We start from the raw sequence: 15,616 nt of genomic DNA on the forward strand, positions 1-15,616 counted from the left end.
CAGGGTTGTGCTGTTGGCCATACAAAAGGGAGAAGACCCCAGGGCTGCCTGCAGAACCTCAATACTTAGAAGGACTGCTCAGAAGAATCATCTGGAAATGTGTCCAGTCTTGGGCTTTCCACAAATCCCAGGCAGATGGCCTGGGAGTGCATGTGCCATTGCTGTGCTTCCTCGCGTCGCAGCCCGCCACATGGACAAGATGCCCTAGGATGTTTCCTCTGTCTCTCATCTTTGCAGCACATTATGCTATGTGTGAGTGCTTACAAGTTGAAACTCATCTTTTCAAGAGCAAAGATAAGATTTGTAAAGGGTTTTTTTTTGTTTTTTGTTTTTTGTTTTTTTAATTTGACAGAAAGAGAGAGTGCACAGAAGCATGGGGAATGGTAGACAGAGGGAGGAGAAGCAGACTCCCCCCTGAGCAGGGAGCCTGGCACAGGTCTTGATCCCAGGACCCCTAGATCATGACCTGAGCCAAAGGCAGAGGCTTAACTGACTGAGCCACCCAGGCGCCCTGAAGGTAAGATCTGTAAGTGTGATAAACTCTCCATAAATATTGTCACATTATTTGAAATAACTTGGAAACAGTACACAAATATTTCTCTCAAAATGTTCTCATTCATTTGGGGAATATAAATAATAGTGAAAGGGAATATAAGGGAAGGGAGAAGAAATGTGTGGGAAATTTCAGAAAGGGAGACAGAACCTAAAGACTCCTAACTCTGGGAAATGAACTAGGGGTGGTGGAAGGGGAAGAGGGCGGGGGGTGGGGGTGAATGGGTGACGGGCACTGAGGGGGGCACTTGATGGGATGAGCACTGGGTGTTATTCTGTATGTTGGTAAATTGAACACCAATAAAAAAAGAAATTTATTAAAAAAATTTTCCTATCAGTGTTTTCCAATCTTTTTTTTTTTTTTTTTTTTAGATCACCCCCTCCTTCCCAACCAGGAGTCTTTTTAGATATTTTGTTCCTAACACCATGCCATATGGAATCTTAATACCAAAGATATTTTATATATCTGTTTATATACTTCACATATCTATTTCTACTCTATAAATAGAGCAAAAATTGGTTCTTAAGGAGGCAAAAAATCTTGAAATAGTAAGATTTTTTTTTTGCCTCCCTAAGAACCAATTTTTACCCCTTTATAGGTGTTTTACTCCCTGTTGAAAATGCATACTTTATAGATGTATCTGGTTTAATGTCACCATAGCAAAGTTAAATATTTTCAGGAATGCAGGCTATAGGAGTTCTTCAAGCACTATATTCTATTATTTCTTTTCCACATTTTTAATTTTATAATAATACTTATGTCATTTAATATATACCATAACGTACTCTCTTGTCCTCAAGAAAATTACCAATAATGGAATATATATCTAAAAATTAAAGGAGGTATTCCAAAAAACAGTTTTATATTTGTTTCCAGAAAAGCGCATCACTCGTGAAAATAATTTTTTAGAGTGCAAAGCATGAGAAATTAATTTAAAATGCTTGTTTTCTAAAAGAACTTGCAATTGGATTTGTGATGTGAACAGGTAAAACAGTAAGATGATTGCCAAATTTCTGACACTAAGGAGAAAAATAACCAAATGGAAAATGACATGCATAATGTAAATATAACAATAGAAATCGTTCTGCCCTTTTAAATCAATGAATAATGTATGAACATTTATAGGTGACAAATTATAAATGAGCTGATTGTGCCATGCAGGTCTGAGAAGATAAAATGGTAGAAGTGCTGCCCAAATGTAGGAAAGATATTTGAAATGTATAATCCAAGATTTGTGTTGTGGTCTCTATCTCATATTTGCCAAGAAACACAATGGATATTATGAGAAAATGAATGCATATTTGTCACAAAAGAAGATCATAGTACAAAAGTCACAAGAAATCTAATTCAGGTAACCCTATTTTCCTAAATGAAATTCAGATTAAATTACACCAAAGTAAATGACTATCTGAACCACTCTAGAGGTGTCTGTAAATCACTTGTTCTTTATCTATACTGTACTGTCCATATTCTACATTAACAGCAAACTTTTGAAATGGATCACTGAATAGTTGAAAATGTCATTATTATATGATTTTTCACATAACACGGTACTGTCCAAGTCCTTTAGAAGAAAGGACTAAAAATGTTATTGTCAGAAAAAACTTATTTAATGAAAAATTTCCAAAAATGATATTAAACTTAATGATAATATGAAAGATTGCTGCTATGGTAAATGAGTCACTGTCTTAATTTGGTCGTTTCTTGTGATAATGAGGTGAAATATAGGTGTCAGATTTTGTTGGAAGTAAAATAAACGGGTCTTTCATTTAATTTCATTTTAGCAAATATCATAAAGCCAAATGTCTTCAGAGGGACACAGAAACTACTTTTCTAGAAAAGATGACTTTCTGAAAGATGGCAAACAGTCCAGACTTTACAAAGGCCTTTCTGCTTCAAACACACAGCTGTCATAGAAAAACAGGAAACCGAAGAGACATCCTAAAAAAGGTAAACCTCTCTCTTCACCAGAAATGCTGTTCTTCATTGCTTGCTTCATTGTGCTAGCTCTCCCATCAATTCGTGACTTTCTTAAAAGAGGAATTTTGTTGAAATTGTTAATCTTCTGTGCATAACACTGTGCTGATAAGTTTCTGTTAAACATACAGTCTTATGGGGATACACTTATATATTTATATATTTTTATATAATGGTAGAAAAGTACTGTTCAAGTTTTATTACTAAGAAAATGAGAGTATCTATTTTAACATATAATTATGTTCATTATAAAATTGATTTTATGTATAATATTAATGTATTATCTAAGATCAGAATTAAAAATTCTTTAAAAAGAAAGTAAATTTACCTTTTTATGTTTATACATAACCTAAAAAAGCAAAGAAATGTTTTTCCTTTTTCTTACTAATTTTAAATTTAGGTTCGTCCAGAGAAGCAAAACTGGTCTCCTTATACAACAGAAGCTAAGCAGCTTAATTTATGCTTAAAGGATGTGTTTTAGACTGCAAGTTGATTCTAATGGGTAGAGTGGTTTATTCTGAATTTTTGAAATTATCCTGGAATATGCGGGAACTCAAGAAATTACTTCTCTGAAAGCTCAGGGCTATTTGTGATCTATTTTTAAAATAAAGTTACTAAAATATTGTATTATGCTATTGCCTTAAATATTGAATCATTATAGCCCATACACTTGAATTTGTTATTACAGTTATTTTAAGAATTAAATGGGATAATGAAATCCTTTAAAAGTACTTGCAACATAATAGAATCTCCCCCAAATGGCAGCTATTATTGTTTAGTATTAGTATATTTGAATTTAACATATAAAGATGTTAGTTGACATACTCTCTGTTTCTATAGTTTAACCCAAGGTTGAGCCCACTGCTTATTTTTGTAAATACAGTATTATTGGAACACCATCATTCTCAGCCCACACTCATTTTTGTACAACAGTGGTAGAGTTGAGTAGTTGAGACAAAAAGCCTGTGGCCTGAAAAGCCAACAATGTTTGTTAATCTGGTTCTCCAAGAAAAAGTTTGTTGACCCTGACTTAAAGCTCAAAATGTCCTTGTAAACTTTTAAAAAAGAGAGTATTTTATAAAAGAGTAAGTGTGATTAGAATAACTTAAGAATACTCATTTGGAACAAATTACCTGGATTCATTTACAAGTTTCTGATATAGAGCAGTGATAATGCTATTGCATAAGGGCCAAATGTGCTTTGGGAAGCTCAGATACTCAAAATCAGTCAGTAGAAGTGAAATGAATTCTGAATGCTTCAGTAGTTCAAGAATAAAGCAATGTCCACATGGTTTTGAAAGTGAAGAAATTATCGCTACTTATTTTACTAAAATCAAATTTATTTTCAGTGTTTGGGAAGGAGCAATGATTTGTAGACACATAACAAATGTTAGATTCTGCTGTAGAATCCTGTCTGGTTGGCTTTTTGCTTTATTTTTTTAATTGTTTAATACTATACACAAAAAGCAAATGATAAGGATTTATCAACTACACCTGGATTCTCCTAAGGCATTTAGAGTATCAGCGAACTCTATAGTATTAAATTATTTGAAATTTTGTTGGCATTGCATGATCATAAGTTAGGTAACATACATAAACACAGTAAGAAAGAGATCAATTTTATATGTGAAAAAATTAGGTGAAATTTGCCAGAGGATTCTGTTTTCTGTGTTCCCAGTGGATGGCCCTGTGTTTATTCTACAGGACTGATTTAGTATCACTGAGTTCCCACCTTGGGCAGGGCTACAGAAGAAATGTTAATGTAATCTCCAATATCCAGGACTCCTTCACCAGCAGATACAACTCACTCCAGAGAGATTAGCATAATCCCAATCACCAATAGCCATTTCTGTTCTGATTTCCAGGCATTTTGTTATCAACCCTTTAACCTCTGGTCCTAATACTATAATTCTTCTGCCTTATGTATCTTCCTATCTCTCTCCACCCAGAGCCTTTAACTAATCTTGAGTCTGGTTCCATGTTAAGTAATTTCTTCTACATTCTCTTATTCCTATTCACTTAATCTTCCTCCTAAATCCTTGCCTCAGCTGCTTCTGTTCCAAATGTATGGCTTCCACCACAGTCCTTTCCAGAAGATGATGCTCATGCTCCAGTTTCCTATATGGCCCATGTAGGATAGCACATGGATGAGGAAGAGATGCCCTACCCATTGCTCCTCAACACTCCTTTGAGGTATATTCCATCAGGGTTAGATGTCCTCTCACCTGACTCTCCCTGTGGCTGCCATCCCATTATGCAAGCATTAGAAATTCACCTGCAAATATCATTATTGGTCCATGTTTCCCTGTGTTTTTAATGACAATCTAATCTTTGTGTGCTAGATCTGCAGCAAAATTATACCCATTTTTCAAGTGTCAGGCTGGATATAATTTCTTCATGAGCTCCAGTCATTGGTACCCCACAGCATAAAACACTTATTGTTTACTATCTGTATTTCTTGCTAAACTGTAAGCTCCACATACCACGTAGCAATTAGGCAGCATCAAATCACGGTAAACGTTTAATATAATTGATATTTTGTTACAGGCAACAAACTTCTATGAAGAGGGGAATTCATAAGTGACTCCTTAAAACTTTCTTGTTAACATTCAATAGGTATATCCCATCAGTTCTTTTTCTAAAAAGTTTATGTGTGGGTGGATTGAATTTTTATGAACCAAATCCATTTTTAAATGTACTGGAGGAATTCTGGATATCTTAGAGAACTCAACTATATGGCAAATTGGATTTTTTACATGGAAGATGCTTTTATAATAAAAATAGTCAAATTACTGTTTTTCTGTTTTTTAAGTTTGTTTTTTCATATTTTGCGTTTCTTAAAGTGTCCTTCAGCTATATATGCTTACCTCACTTAAAAGAAAAATGGGTTTCTAAAGAGTTATATGTAAATAAGCTTTTCCATAAAAATGTCACCAGTGAATTCTGAGCTGTATTTTAGAAATAATTTTTCACAATTAAAAAAGTGGTCTCTAGATGTCATTAAATTATTTAAGAATCAGGGATACCTGGGTAGCTCAGTGGTTGAGCATCTGCCTCTGGCTCAGGGCATGATCCCAGGGTCCTGCATCGGGAGGGAGTCTGTTTCTCCCTCTGTCTATATCTGCCTATCTCTCTGTGTCTCTCATGAGTAATTAAAATCTTTTAAAAATATTTAAGAATCAACTATTAACAAAACGAGTCAATTGATAAGAAGTACTATTCCCAAACTCTAGTATGGTATGTAGGGTGCTAGAAGATGCTTGTTTAATCACTAAACCTACCTGCTCCTGACTTGGTATCTTTAGTGTAGGTGGTCACACCTCAGTTTCTAGTACAGAAATTATTGTGTTATCTGTTTCAATTTCCTTCCTGCCCTCTCCTTGGTATTACTGAGATGACTTCCTTATTTACAATCTTCTGAATCTGTGCTTGCTCATCCTTAGCAGGAAACAGACTAAACACAACTTGAGAAAGGAGAGAAAATGTGAGGTGGATAGGAAAATAACAAGCTCAAAAGAGTAAGAGCAGGGGCTGGGGGTGGGGGTTACCTTGGCAACATGACATGGTGGGGAAGTCACTCAGTCTGAGAGTTACGAAAATGAAGCAGGCAACACAGTGGCCAAAGAAACACTTCAGAAGTAGATAATGAATCAGCTTCAGTCAAAGTCAGGTAATTAAGCAATTGATATCAATTTTCATGTTTACAAAAGGCCCCATCTGAGGTTCACCTCTACCTTGAATGGTGATCTGCATCTGAGTGGGCTGCTTACCTCTGCAAGATAGAACTCATCGTACTGCCTTCTGAAGCTTTCTCCTTTGTGGTAGTTGCTTGCAGCCACTATCACATCCACAGTCACCATGCTCAGAATGAACATGTGGAAAACTGATGACCGCATCATTTGCTGAGGAGGCAAAACAGATAGACTCTTAACAAAAGCCACTGTGGGAAATTACCCCCATTTTATGGAGATGAAAACTGAGGCTCTGCGAAGTAAAATAACCTTCCCACTGTCACACAAATATTGCAGGTGGAGTTGCAATTTAACCCCAACACTACTGCCTACTCTGGGGTGAAATAATCAACCATCCAAAAATTGACTATTATTGTGATTGCTGACATGTATTCAATGCTTATGATGTTCCAGGCCATACTTTAAGTATGTTATTTATTTATCTTTTTTAATCTTCACCATAGCTCTACACAGCAGGATGTATTGCTCACTTTTTCCAGTGAGTTCAGAGATTAAGTCATTTGTCCAAGATCACACAGCAAGGACACAATAGAAGGAGGCTCCAGATCCAAGTCTGTTTAAAGTCCATTCTGGGATCCACCACCCATGGTGGGGTATACAATGTATAAAAGGAGAGAGAGTACAGGCTGAAGGCCTTGGGCAGCAAAAAAAGGAGAGAGAAGCTAACCTACTGAAAGGACCTGAGCACATAACAACAAACCACGAAATCACATCCCTTGGTGCTAACTGCCCAGAGACTAGCACCATCACATGTTGAGGCCTTTTTTCTTCTCGGCACATAGGAGCACCCATCCTCACAGTTGATCTGACCTGAGAATTCTTCAATTTTTGCAGTGAAAAGCACCTGACTAAAGCAGAACCTGGGGATGGGAAAAGAGAAACAGGGTTGCCTCTTCTGAGCTGCTGTCATATGCATCTACGCATGTAACTGCACATGGCCCTCAGTACTCGGCACTTATTAAGGATGTGGGCTCAGAGCCAAATTGCACGGAGTAGAGATTCCAACACATACAGATTCTGCAGTCCTGGGAAAGTTAGCTAAGCCTCTGTGAGCCTCCGTTTTCTCATCAGTAAAGTAGAGATAACAATGGCCACTCCAAAGGTGTCATCATTTTAAATGAGTCAATTTTTGTAAAATGTGTAGAACAGTGCTTGCATATTATAAGTGTTCTATAAAGATTGCAATTGCAATAAAAATAAATGCAATTTTGTGATCGGGCATATTTTTTTCTGTCCAGGAAGGGGAAATTAATTGCCCAAGGTCAAAGAATTAATTATGTTGTATATCTGACTGAGTCCAGAACCAAGGGAGATAAATAAAAGTGATAAGATCTAATAATTTGGGAGATGTCAGAGCTATTGGAAAAGCAAATATTTAGTAAGGTTCTGTGTCACTGTGGCTATGGAGGTATTACATTTACGTGCCTTTGACCTTATTTTATAGGTAATACAAAATCAAATTCCAGGACTGCCAATCAACATATTTAAATGCAAATCAATTTGTGTGCAGGAACCACTGACCTTCATAACACAGATAAGCAAATCAGTTGGCAAGTTTCTATACTTATTAGAATTTTTATTGTTATTTGGTCATTCTTGAATTGTGAGAGTTACATTCCATAATGATTATTCCTTTTCTATACTCTTTTCCACATAATGTTCTATTAAAAACATTTCAAATGCTTTCTACTTTATCTGCATGACAGAAAAACCACAACTCTCTCTATTTTCCTTGGCTGTGGATTTGTGTCTTAAGTAAACTGTTATTACTGAAAGATCCAAACAAAGCTTTTAGCCATGGCTGTCAAAAAACTTTTAAATTGGTTTTGTAACTGTCACAGCTTCACTTTGGTGCTGTCATTATAATTAGGTTGTTTTTTGTCTGGATGTCTATGTGTCCCTGTTGGTACAGAGTCATTAAAATAATCACTTACAATGGATTTTGATACACTATAATCACCATTTCTTAGCTGACTTTATCCAAAGTAATAACTTTCAAATATCAAATAAGAATTAAGGTGATCAGTATGTGTAGTAGCTAAATCTGAATATGAGACCTAGAACTCTAGCTTTGAAGTGAGAGCTGGTGACATGGTCTACTTCAGCTCAACTCAATCCAAGTGATGTTGGCTGGCTGTCAGTTTCTTTAATGTGGAGGGCTAAAAATGTTACATTTAGACCCATGCTTATCTGTAGGACATTACAAATTTATACCCTTTAATTTTTTATTTTCTTATAAGAATTAATGTAAAGGGAAATGTTAAAGTTGAGTCAGTTCCATAAAATACTATATAACTTGAGATTTTTCAGAATTATTTAACATGGATGTGGATATATATATACCTATAAACACACATATGCATGTATATATATATATTTTATACACATATGTATATATTTCTATATATAATATAAAACTCTGAATCTTGCATACATATTCAACTTTTTAAGGTTCCCTTCAATTGCAATGTTACTTTGGTTTGTATCTTTAAAAAAATCAGACAAGTTTTACATATATTTTTAGTTTGGCTTTGATCCAAGAAATAACAATTGTATTTGACAGTGGGAATTACCAAAATACAAATAAAAGACTATAGCAGAACCATCTCCAAGGTGGCAGTATCTGTCAGGAATGATCAGGAGACTTACTACTCAAAGTGTGGTCCCTGAATCAGGAGTTTCCTGGGAATATATTAGAAATGCAGGTTCTCAGGCCCTATCCCTGAGACCTACTGAATCAGAATCTGCATTTTTAACAAGGTCACTGATAAATTAATGTGCATATTAAAGTGTGAGAGGCTATGTTGTAGTGGATACTCCTTGAATGGTAGTTTAAACTGGGTGACCTACAAATTTTTTCAGAAATTCACAATTTCATGACTCTAAAAGTCTATAATCACTGAACAGATTAGAACAATACCTACTGGAATATTATGGTAATATGTTAGGATATATCATCACAAAATTAATGCTTATCTTCCCCCACTCTCCCAGATTAAAACCCAGATAAACTAGGTTCATGAAGACAAAAGTATGTGTTGACTTTTCAGTCATTGTTGGGTGGGGGGAGGATTATGAAGACCACCCCAGACTCTTTCATAAGGTTTAGGAATGCAGGTACTGTCTAGAATCTTGAAAAGGCAAGAAAATAGTTTCTTCCCTATATCTCCAGAAGTAATACAGCCTTCCTGATATATTCATTTTAGCCAGCTGAAACGCATTTTGGAGTTCTGACCTACAGAACTATATGTAATGTATTGTTGTAAGTCAATAAGTTTGTGGTAATGTGTTACAGCTGAATAGGAATCTAATACAAATATTATTTGTGATTTTGACATATATCAGTTCAAAACATCTCCTATGAAACCTGACTGTATACAAGCTTCAGTAATACAAAATTCTACCTTTTGGGTTCCACCCAACATGATATGCCAGTAGGAGTCTCTGTAAATTTTCTAATTACAAATGTAAACTCATTAGGACAACCAAGGTTTGCATCTTACTTTGTTTCAGAATGTGTGATGAGACAATGGGTCTGCAGCATGATACTGAGCCCTACCTCAAGCAGAAAAAACGAGAAAGGTCCCTTTTCTTTATATTATTTCTGAGTCCTACCATGAAAGGAATGTTCTCAAGAGACTGTGGAGTCTACACCAAATATGGATAGGGATCCTCACTCAATTTAAATTGACAGTAAGACATATTATCAAAATAAGAGCTACTATTTGAGTGCTTGGTTTGTGACAAGTTTCATTCCAAGCATATTGCGTGCTGATATAAAAATTTCATTTAATGAACAACCCTGCATGATAGATATTTTGTTATCCCCTTTCACATATGGAAAAAAGACAAGGTAAGGACAAGTGGACTTAGAGTTAGAAAGAGTTAAGAAGTAGTCGAACTAAAGTAGTTTTGAGTCCAAAATAGGCGCTCTCTTGCCTTCTAACAGGCAGTCAAAATGTGTCTGATGCTATTCTATGTATTAAAGAAAAGGGAACAGCAGCTCCTTCATTAAGTGTTTGTGAGTAGATAGAGGGAACAAGTTTGTGAAGCTTGTATTTGAAAGCTGAAGATGATCTGTTCTTTACAGAGGGGGTAAGATCTCCCGGGTGGGAAAAAAAATCTCAACTTTGAAGATAGGCTGAGCTGAATTCGAATATGGACTCTGTGCATGATTTAACCTCCTTGTCACTCAGTTTTCATATATGAGAAAGGGATGTCAAAGCACCTACACCTCTAGGTTGCAACATGAATATAAAGAGTCTAGCCCAAAGCTGGCATCTTGCACTCAGGACTCTTATTATTATTATTACTACAATATTTGAGAACACTCTAAGCATTTAAAGGTAGAGATACCATCAGTTGCTTGTGAGGAAGGTAAGGAGGTACAACAGGAGAAATCACACGGAAGAGATAACCAATCTTGAGAGGGACCGTGAGGGTGTATAGATTTTTGGGAAGATCCTATGCTACCCTATTTTTAGCTTGAGTGCTTTATATGAGCTATTTTTATTAATTGGTTCAGTAATTTTGCCTTTAAGATAGTGCCTTAAAGATTCTGAAGACTCTGCAGGCAAACATCCAACAAATCAAAACTGTGGCCTTGGAGGGCACAATGAGGATAAATTAGGATAATGAATAGTACGGCTCAGAGATTAAATCTTTCTTTAAATTGTTAATTGAGAGAATAAAATATCCTACCTTGGTAAACAAGTTTCATGCGCTGAAGATTGTATCATCCATGTACTAAAAACTGTGTTTTAATTAGACCTCAACATAAACATATTTGGAGAATGATGCAATTACAAGATGATATTCTCAGAAACCATCTTGCATATGCAGCCATGAGCATCAGAACAAGAACATAATGTAAAAGACCAAGTATGTAAAACCTAAAATAAATCTCTCATGTGTAACTGGAGCATTTTTTATTTCCTGCATTTAGAAGACATCTGGGTATACGTTACTTCTACAATCAATATATAAAATAATGCTGTCTGATATAGAGAATCGAGTTAAAAAAGCAAATATATTTATATCAAGACTGAAAACAGAACCAATAGATGTCCTTGGAAACTCTGCCTTTCCCATCTGCCTGCCCCTGGAGATCCAGAGGGGAGAAAGAAATCCACAAGTGGTTTCCCTCAAAGGTACTGAGATTCTGTGATACCCTTGAATAGGTCAAGTCCTGACTGGACTGCTCTCTTTCCTGGGCAGTAAGCTGGATGGCTTCCCAAAGATGGAAAACAAATTGTAGAAAGAAGGAAGAGGAGGTTAGTGACATGCCCTTCCACTCTGACTCTGGACTTAGCCACGTGACTTGTTTTGGTAGCAAGACAATAGCAGAGATAATGTGAACAGAGACACAGAAAATAGTTGTGGGTTGAGACTTCTTAAAGCTCCTGGAGCCATCACACTGACATTCCAGGCAGGCTTGCCACATGATGCCCATGGGCCCTGTAATCCCTTTTACCCCAAGAGTCAGCCATGCCCCAGAAGCAGAGAGGCTAGCTGATGAGCTAGCTAAGGATGCTGGCTGACTGCACATACAAGACAAGCCCGGCCATGATCAGTGGAGACCAGCTCAACTAGCTGCTGAGCCACAAATTCACGAGCAAAAATTAGTCTCTGTTTTATAAGCTGTTAAGTTTTAGGGGTGACTTGTTGCTTAACCAATACACCCACCAAGCCTGTTTTCTCACCCTGGGCACAGAGCAAAATGATATTGCTTAGCCTATAAGCACTGAAATGGGACAATTTTAAGTGTTTCTTCTCACCGGAATGAAAATGGAAGTGGTGTGTCATTCTAAAAGGGGCAATTAAGAAAGGGCATGCCTTCTCCAAGATTTCTCTCTCTTCCCCTCTCTAGTGACCTTGGAAACTAGGTACTTCAGATGAGATCATCAAAAATTTTACTACACACACACACACACAGACACATATCTCTCTGATTGAAGGTGGTGGGGAAACACAGTTGGCCCCATCTGTGGTGTGCTGGAGCTGCTAATGTGTACATCTCTCCCTAACTTCATGTTCAATGTCATGTTGTTAACTAGAGATTGGCCATAGTGGGAAAGCCATGTTAATTGGCAAATGTTACCAGTCAGGACTCTCCTACTTCAAGATGGTTACTAAACATTTTAAACTTTTGCAAGCACACCACTGCCCCACACCCAGCTGTCCCAGCTCTCTGGTATCTTCCTGTTACTCTAGCCTGGATGAAATATATATATATATCTATCTCATCTCATTCTGATACTTACAGACCCATCATTCCCCACAATGCCAAGGACACTCACATAGACCTTCTCACTCTTGATGCTAATTTTTTAGGTGTATTAATGCAAAGTATGTAAAAAAAATTAGGACATTGAAGTTCATGTAATATAATCTTTTTGTTGTTGTTGTTAGAGGGAGGAGGAGGAGGGGCACAGAGAGGGGGAGAGAGAGAATCTCCAGTAGGGTCCGTGCCCCATGCAGAGCCCAATGCGGGGCTCAATTTCACAATTGAGATCATGCCCTGAGCCAAAAATCACAAGTAGGATGCTTAACCGACTGAGCCACTCAGGTGCCCTTTAAGTAATATCATCTTCTATTTGCATATTCCAAGGACCTGCACCATTTATCCCTGGACACAAAAGGACCCAGAGTGATGACTGCCTTAGGAGGCCAGTGTACATATTCCAGCAATAAGCGTCCTTTAGTGACCGTCCCTTCCTCACAGCCCTCTGATTCTGACTTACAGTCAATTATAAGTGAAATGCCAGAGTGCAAGCGCTAACATTTTCTACATTCTCACTAGCACTCCACAGGTCATAGAGTTACAAGCTAGTCTCACCAGATTTTGACAAAAGGTGTTTCCTTAACCTGAGTTATCAGTATTGTGAATTCTTCTTAGTCTTCATGAGTACTTTAATGAAAAGTCAGGAAGGTCCAAACCAAGGCTGCTAGACAGGGAACACTTAAACTATGATGATATTAAGGTCTTTGGACACTTCAATTGACATTCCCAAAGCTAATTAAAATTTCTATATGTAGAATCACTTCAGATTTACTTCTATATGTTTATTTTTATTTTTAGTATTAAATGGTGGGCAGGTGAACATAAAACATTTTTTTTAATTCAAGAGGGAAATCACAAAAAAAGAGGGAAATAAATTAAAAAATGAAGTTAAATGGCAGTCATTTTAAACAAATTGTAGATCTGACACAATAAAGGACTGAGGTTGTTACATTTGATGAATGTAGAGTTAAGCAAGAATTTTTGAGTATCTCAAAGTGGGAGATTCATTTTGAGATACTTAAATTATTTAAGAAAGAGAGAAAAACAAATTTGAGGGATTGAAAAAAAATATGCAAGAACTATGCCAACTAGGAAATGACAAGTATTTTTGTACTCTATGCAAACCTGTTGTCAGCCGTAGGGCATGGTGGGGGTCACACTGCTCCTCCAAACCCTTCATCCACACTAATTGTGCTGAACGCTGAGAAAAAAATACCTAGCGATTTCAAACCATGGCTAGAGACTTGAAGGACGGCTGCATATTTAACCTCAGAAATCAGATTTGGAAGAGAAGCAAAGTATCCTTCATTTTTTCCAAAGGTGACAATGTAACAAATATCTGATGGAAATTTGTCTCCAAAGACTATATTACAAATGCCTGGCATAAGTTAGTAAATGTCTCCTGATTAATATAAATGTTAATATCAAAGAGTCATGAGACTTATGCAAACTGGAAGGTGAAAATATGCAACAATATAGGAATTTAGTTTGGGATAACCTGAAACGCAAAGACTTTTAAGATGTTCTGAGTATTTCTTTCTTCCAGAGAGGCTTAAAAATCAAAGACACAAAACCATTTAATCAACAAAAATAGTATTAATTTTATCTTATTTTTTTATTTTTTATGTCTGGTCTCTATTCTAAAAATTATTATTATTTGAAATACATATATATTCTATTTATATATATATATACAAACATGTTGAATATTTAAATATATATGTAATATTTATAATTGAAAATTTATACAATCAGCTCCTCTCTTTAGTTAATTTAGCCCTAACTGGTTTCAAGACTGTTAACAGGTCTCTTTCAATTAACTTTTTAACTACCTTCTTACACCTTTTGTTTATGCTCTTTGCCTTTAGCTATTTTATTCTTCCTATTCTTAATTCTCATTCCAGGTTCTTATAGAATACTATTTATTCCTTTTAATCCCCCAGAACTTTTCCTCCTGTACAACGGGAGGGTAAGAATTTGTGCTGCTGTGTGTGAGATTGTGTAGTTCTGTACATGAAAGCATGTATATGTGTACACTTAGATATAATCCCCCAAACATCTGCCAAGTGTTTATCAAGTGAAAGCAATAATGGAAGCAACTGGAAGTAGGGAGGAAAGTGACCAAACTGAGCTGAGGAGTCAGAGATCACTGTATTGAGGCAGTTTTGTTTGACCTGATTTGAATCTTTCTGATTCAAAGAAACCAAAAAGAATGAATTCATGACAGAATTGTGGACAAGTCAGTTTTTGGGGGGGACCTGATGGTGCCTCATAGTTTCTGGAGAGGCTGGAAAAGCCTGGTTTCTGCAAGGGAATGGGTCAGGGAGAGGTATGTTTGGTTTTCAAGAAGAGAGGGGCGTTGTGCTCATGACAAGTGGGCGCATGCCTGTTGGACTCTTACAGATGCTCCTAAGAAGGAGAAACAGGGCTGGAACAAGGCTGTGATGTCACAGGACCACATATAGGCATAAGCCTGGGCTCCCTACAAGTGTACAGAGTAGTCTGAGACAGGGAACAGTTAGAGGAGTGTGTTCACAGTAATGACAGTAATTTCTATGACCTTGTGACCACTGCATCCCACACACCACATTAGACATTTTATGTACATCATTTCCAATCCTTACAAACCCCTGAGGGATTTTATTATCCCCATTTTTCAAGTCAGCAAACCAAGGCTCTGAGAGATTTAGCAAATCATCCCAGGTACTCCAGGGTCAGTCTCAGCTGAGCCATACCATCTTGCTGTCTTGGTCTGCAAACATAGCAGAGACCTGGTTGTGGATGGAAGCTACAGTCTCTTGGGTTCAATCAGTTCTTGAGATTGTTTGCCAGTTTCTGAGAAGGTTCATTAAGAAGACAGATGTCTGAAAAGTGCCTCAGATGTCACTTTATCACTTGAAACACACATATCGCACAGTCCACCTCCCCCAATCTTTGCCTTCATTGGAAATTTTCTCAAAGAGCATTAAAACACTAGAGTAATAATTTTGCCACCGTTTGACCTACTTATGGTAAGAGCCTATTATCTCTGTTCTTTACAGATGGAGGCACA

At 36.7% G+C, this 15,616-nt stretch overlaps 1 protein-coding gene across 6 annotated transcripts in view; it reads right to left on the reverse strand.

The window, feature by feature from the left end:
- NALCN (sodium leak channel, non-selective) overlaps positions 1-15,616 on the reverse strand; it is a 315,576-nt gene that overhangs the window by 167,911 nt on the left and 132,049 nt on the right. For all 6 annotated transcript variants that reach the window (XM_025441082.3, XM_025441086.3, XM_025441081.3 and 3 more), the window contains one exon: positions 6,300-6,431. In XM_025441082.3, the coding sequence (XP_025296867.1) occupies positions 6,300-6,431 (132 nt within the window). The remainder of the gene's footprint in view (positions 1-6,299; positions 6,432-15,616) is intronic.

This window comes from Canis lupus, chromosome 22, assembly GCF_003254725.2.
Source record: "Canis lupus dingo isolate Sandy chromosome 22, ASM325472v2, whole genome shotgun sequence".
Classification (NCBI taxonomy): domain Eukaryota; kingdom Metazoa; phylum Chordata; class Mammalia; order Carnivora; family Canidae; genus Canis; species Canis lupus.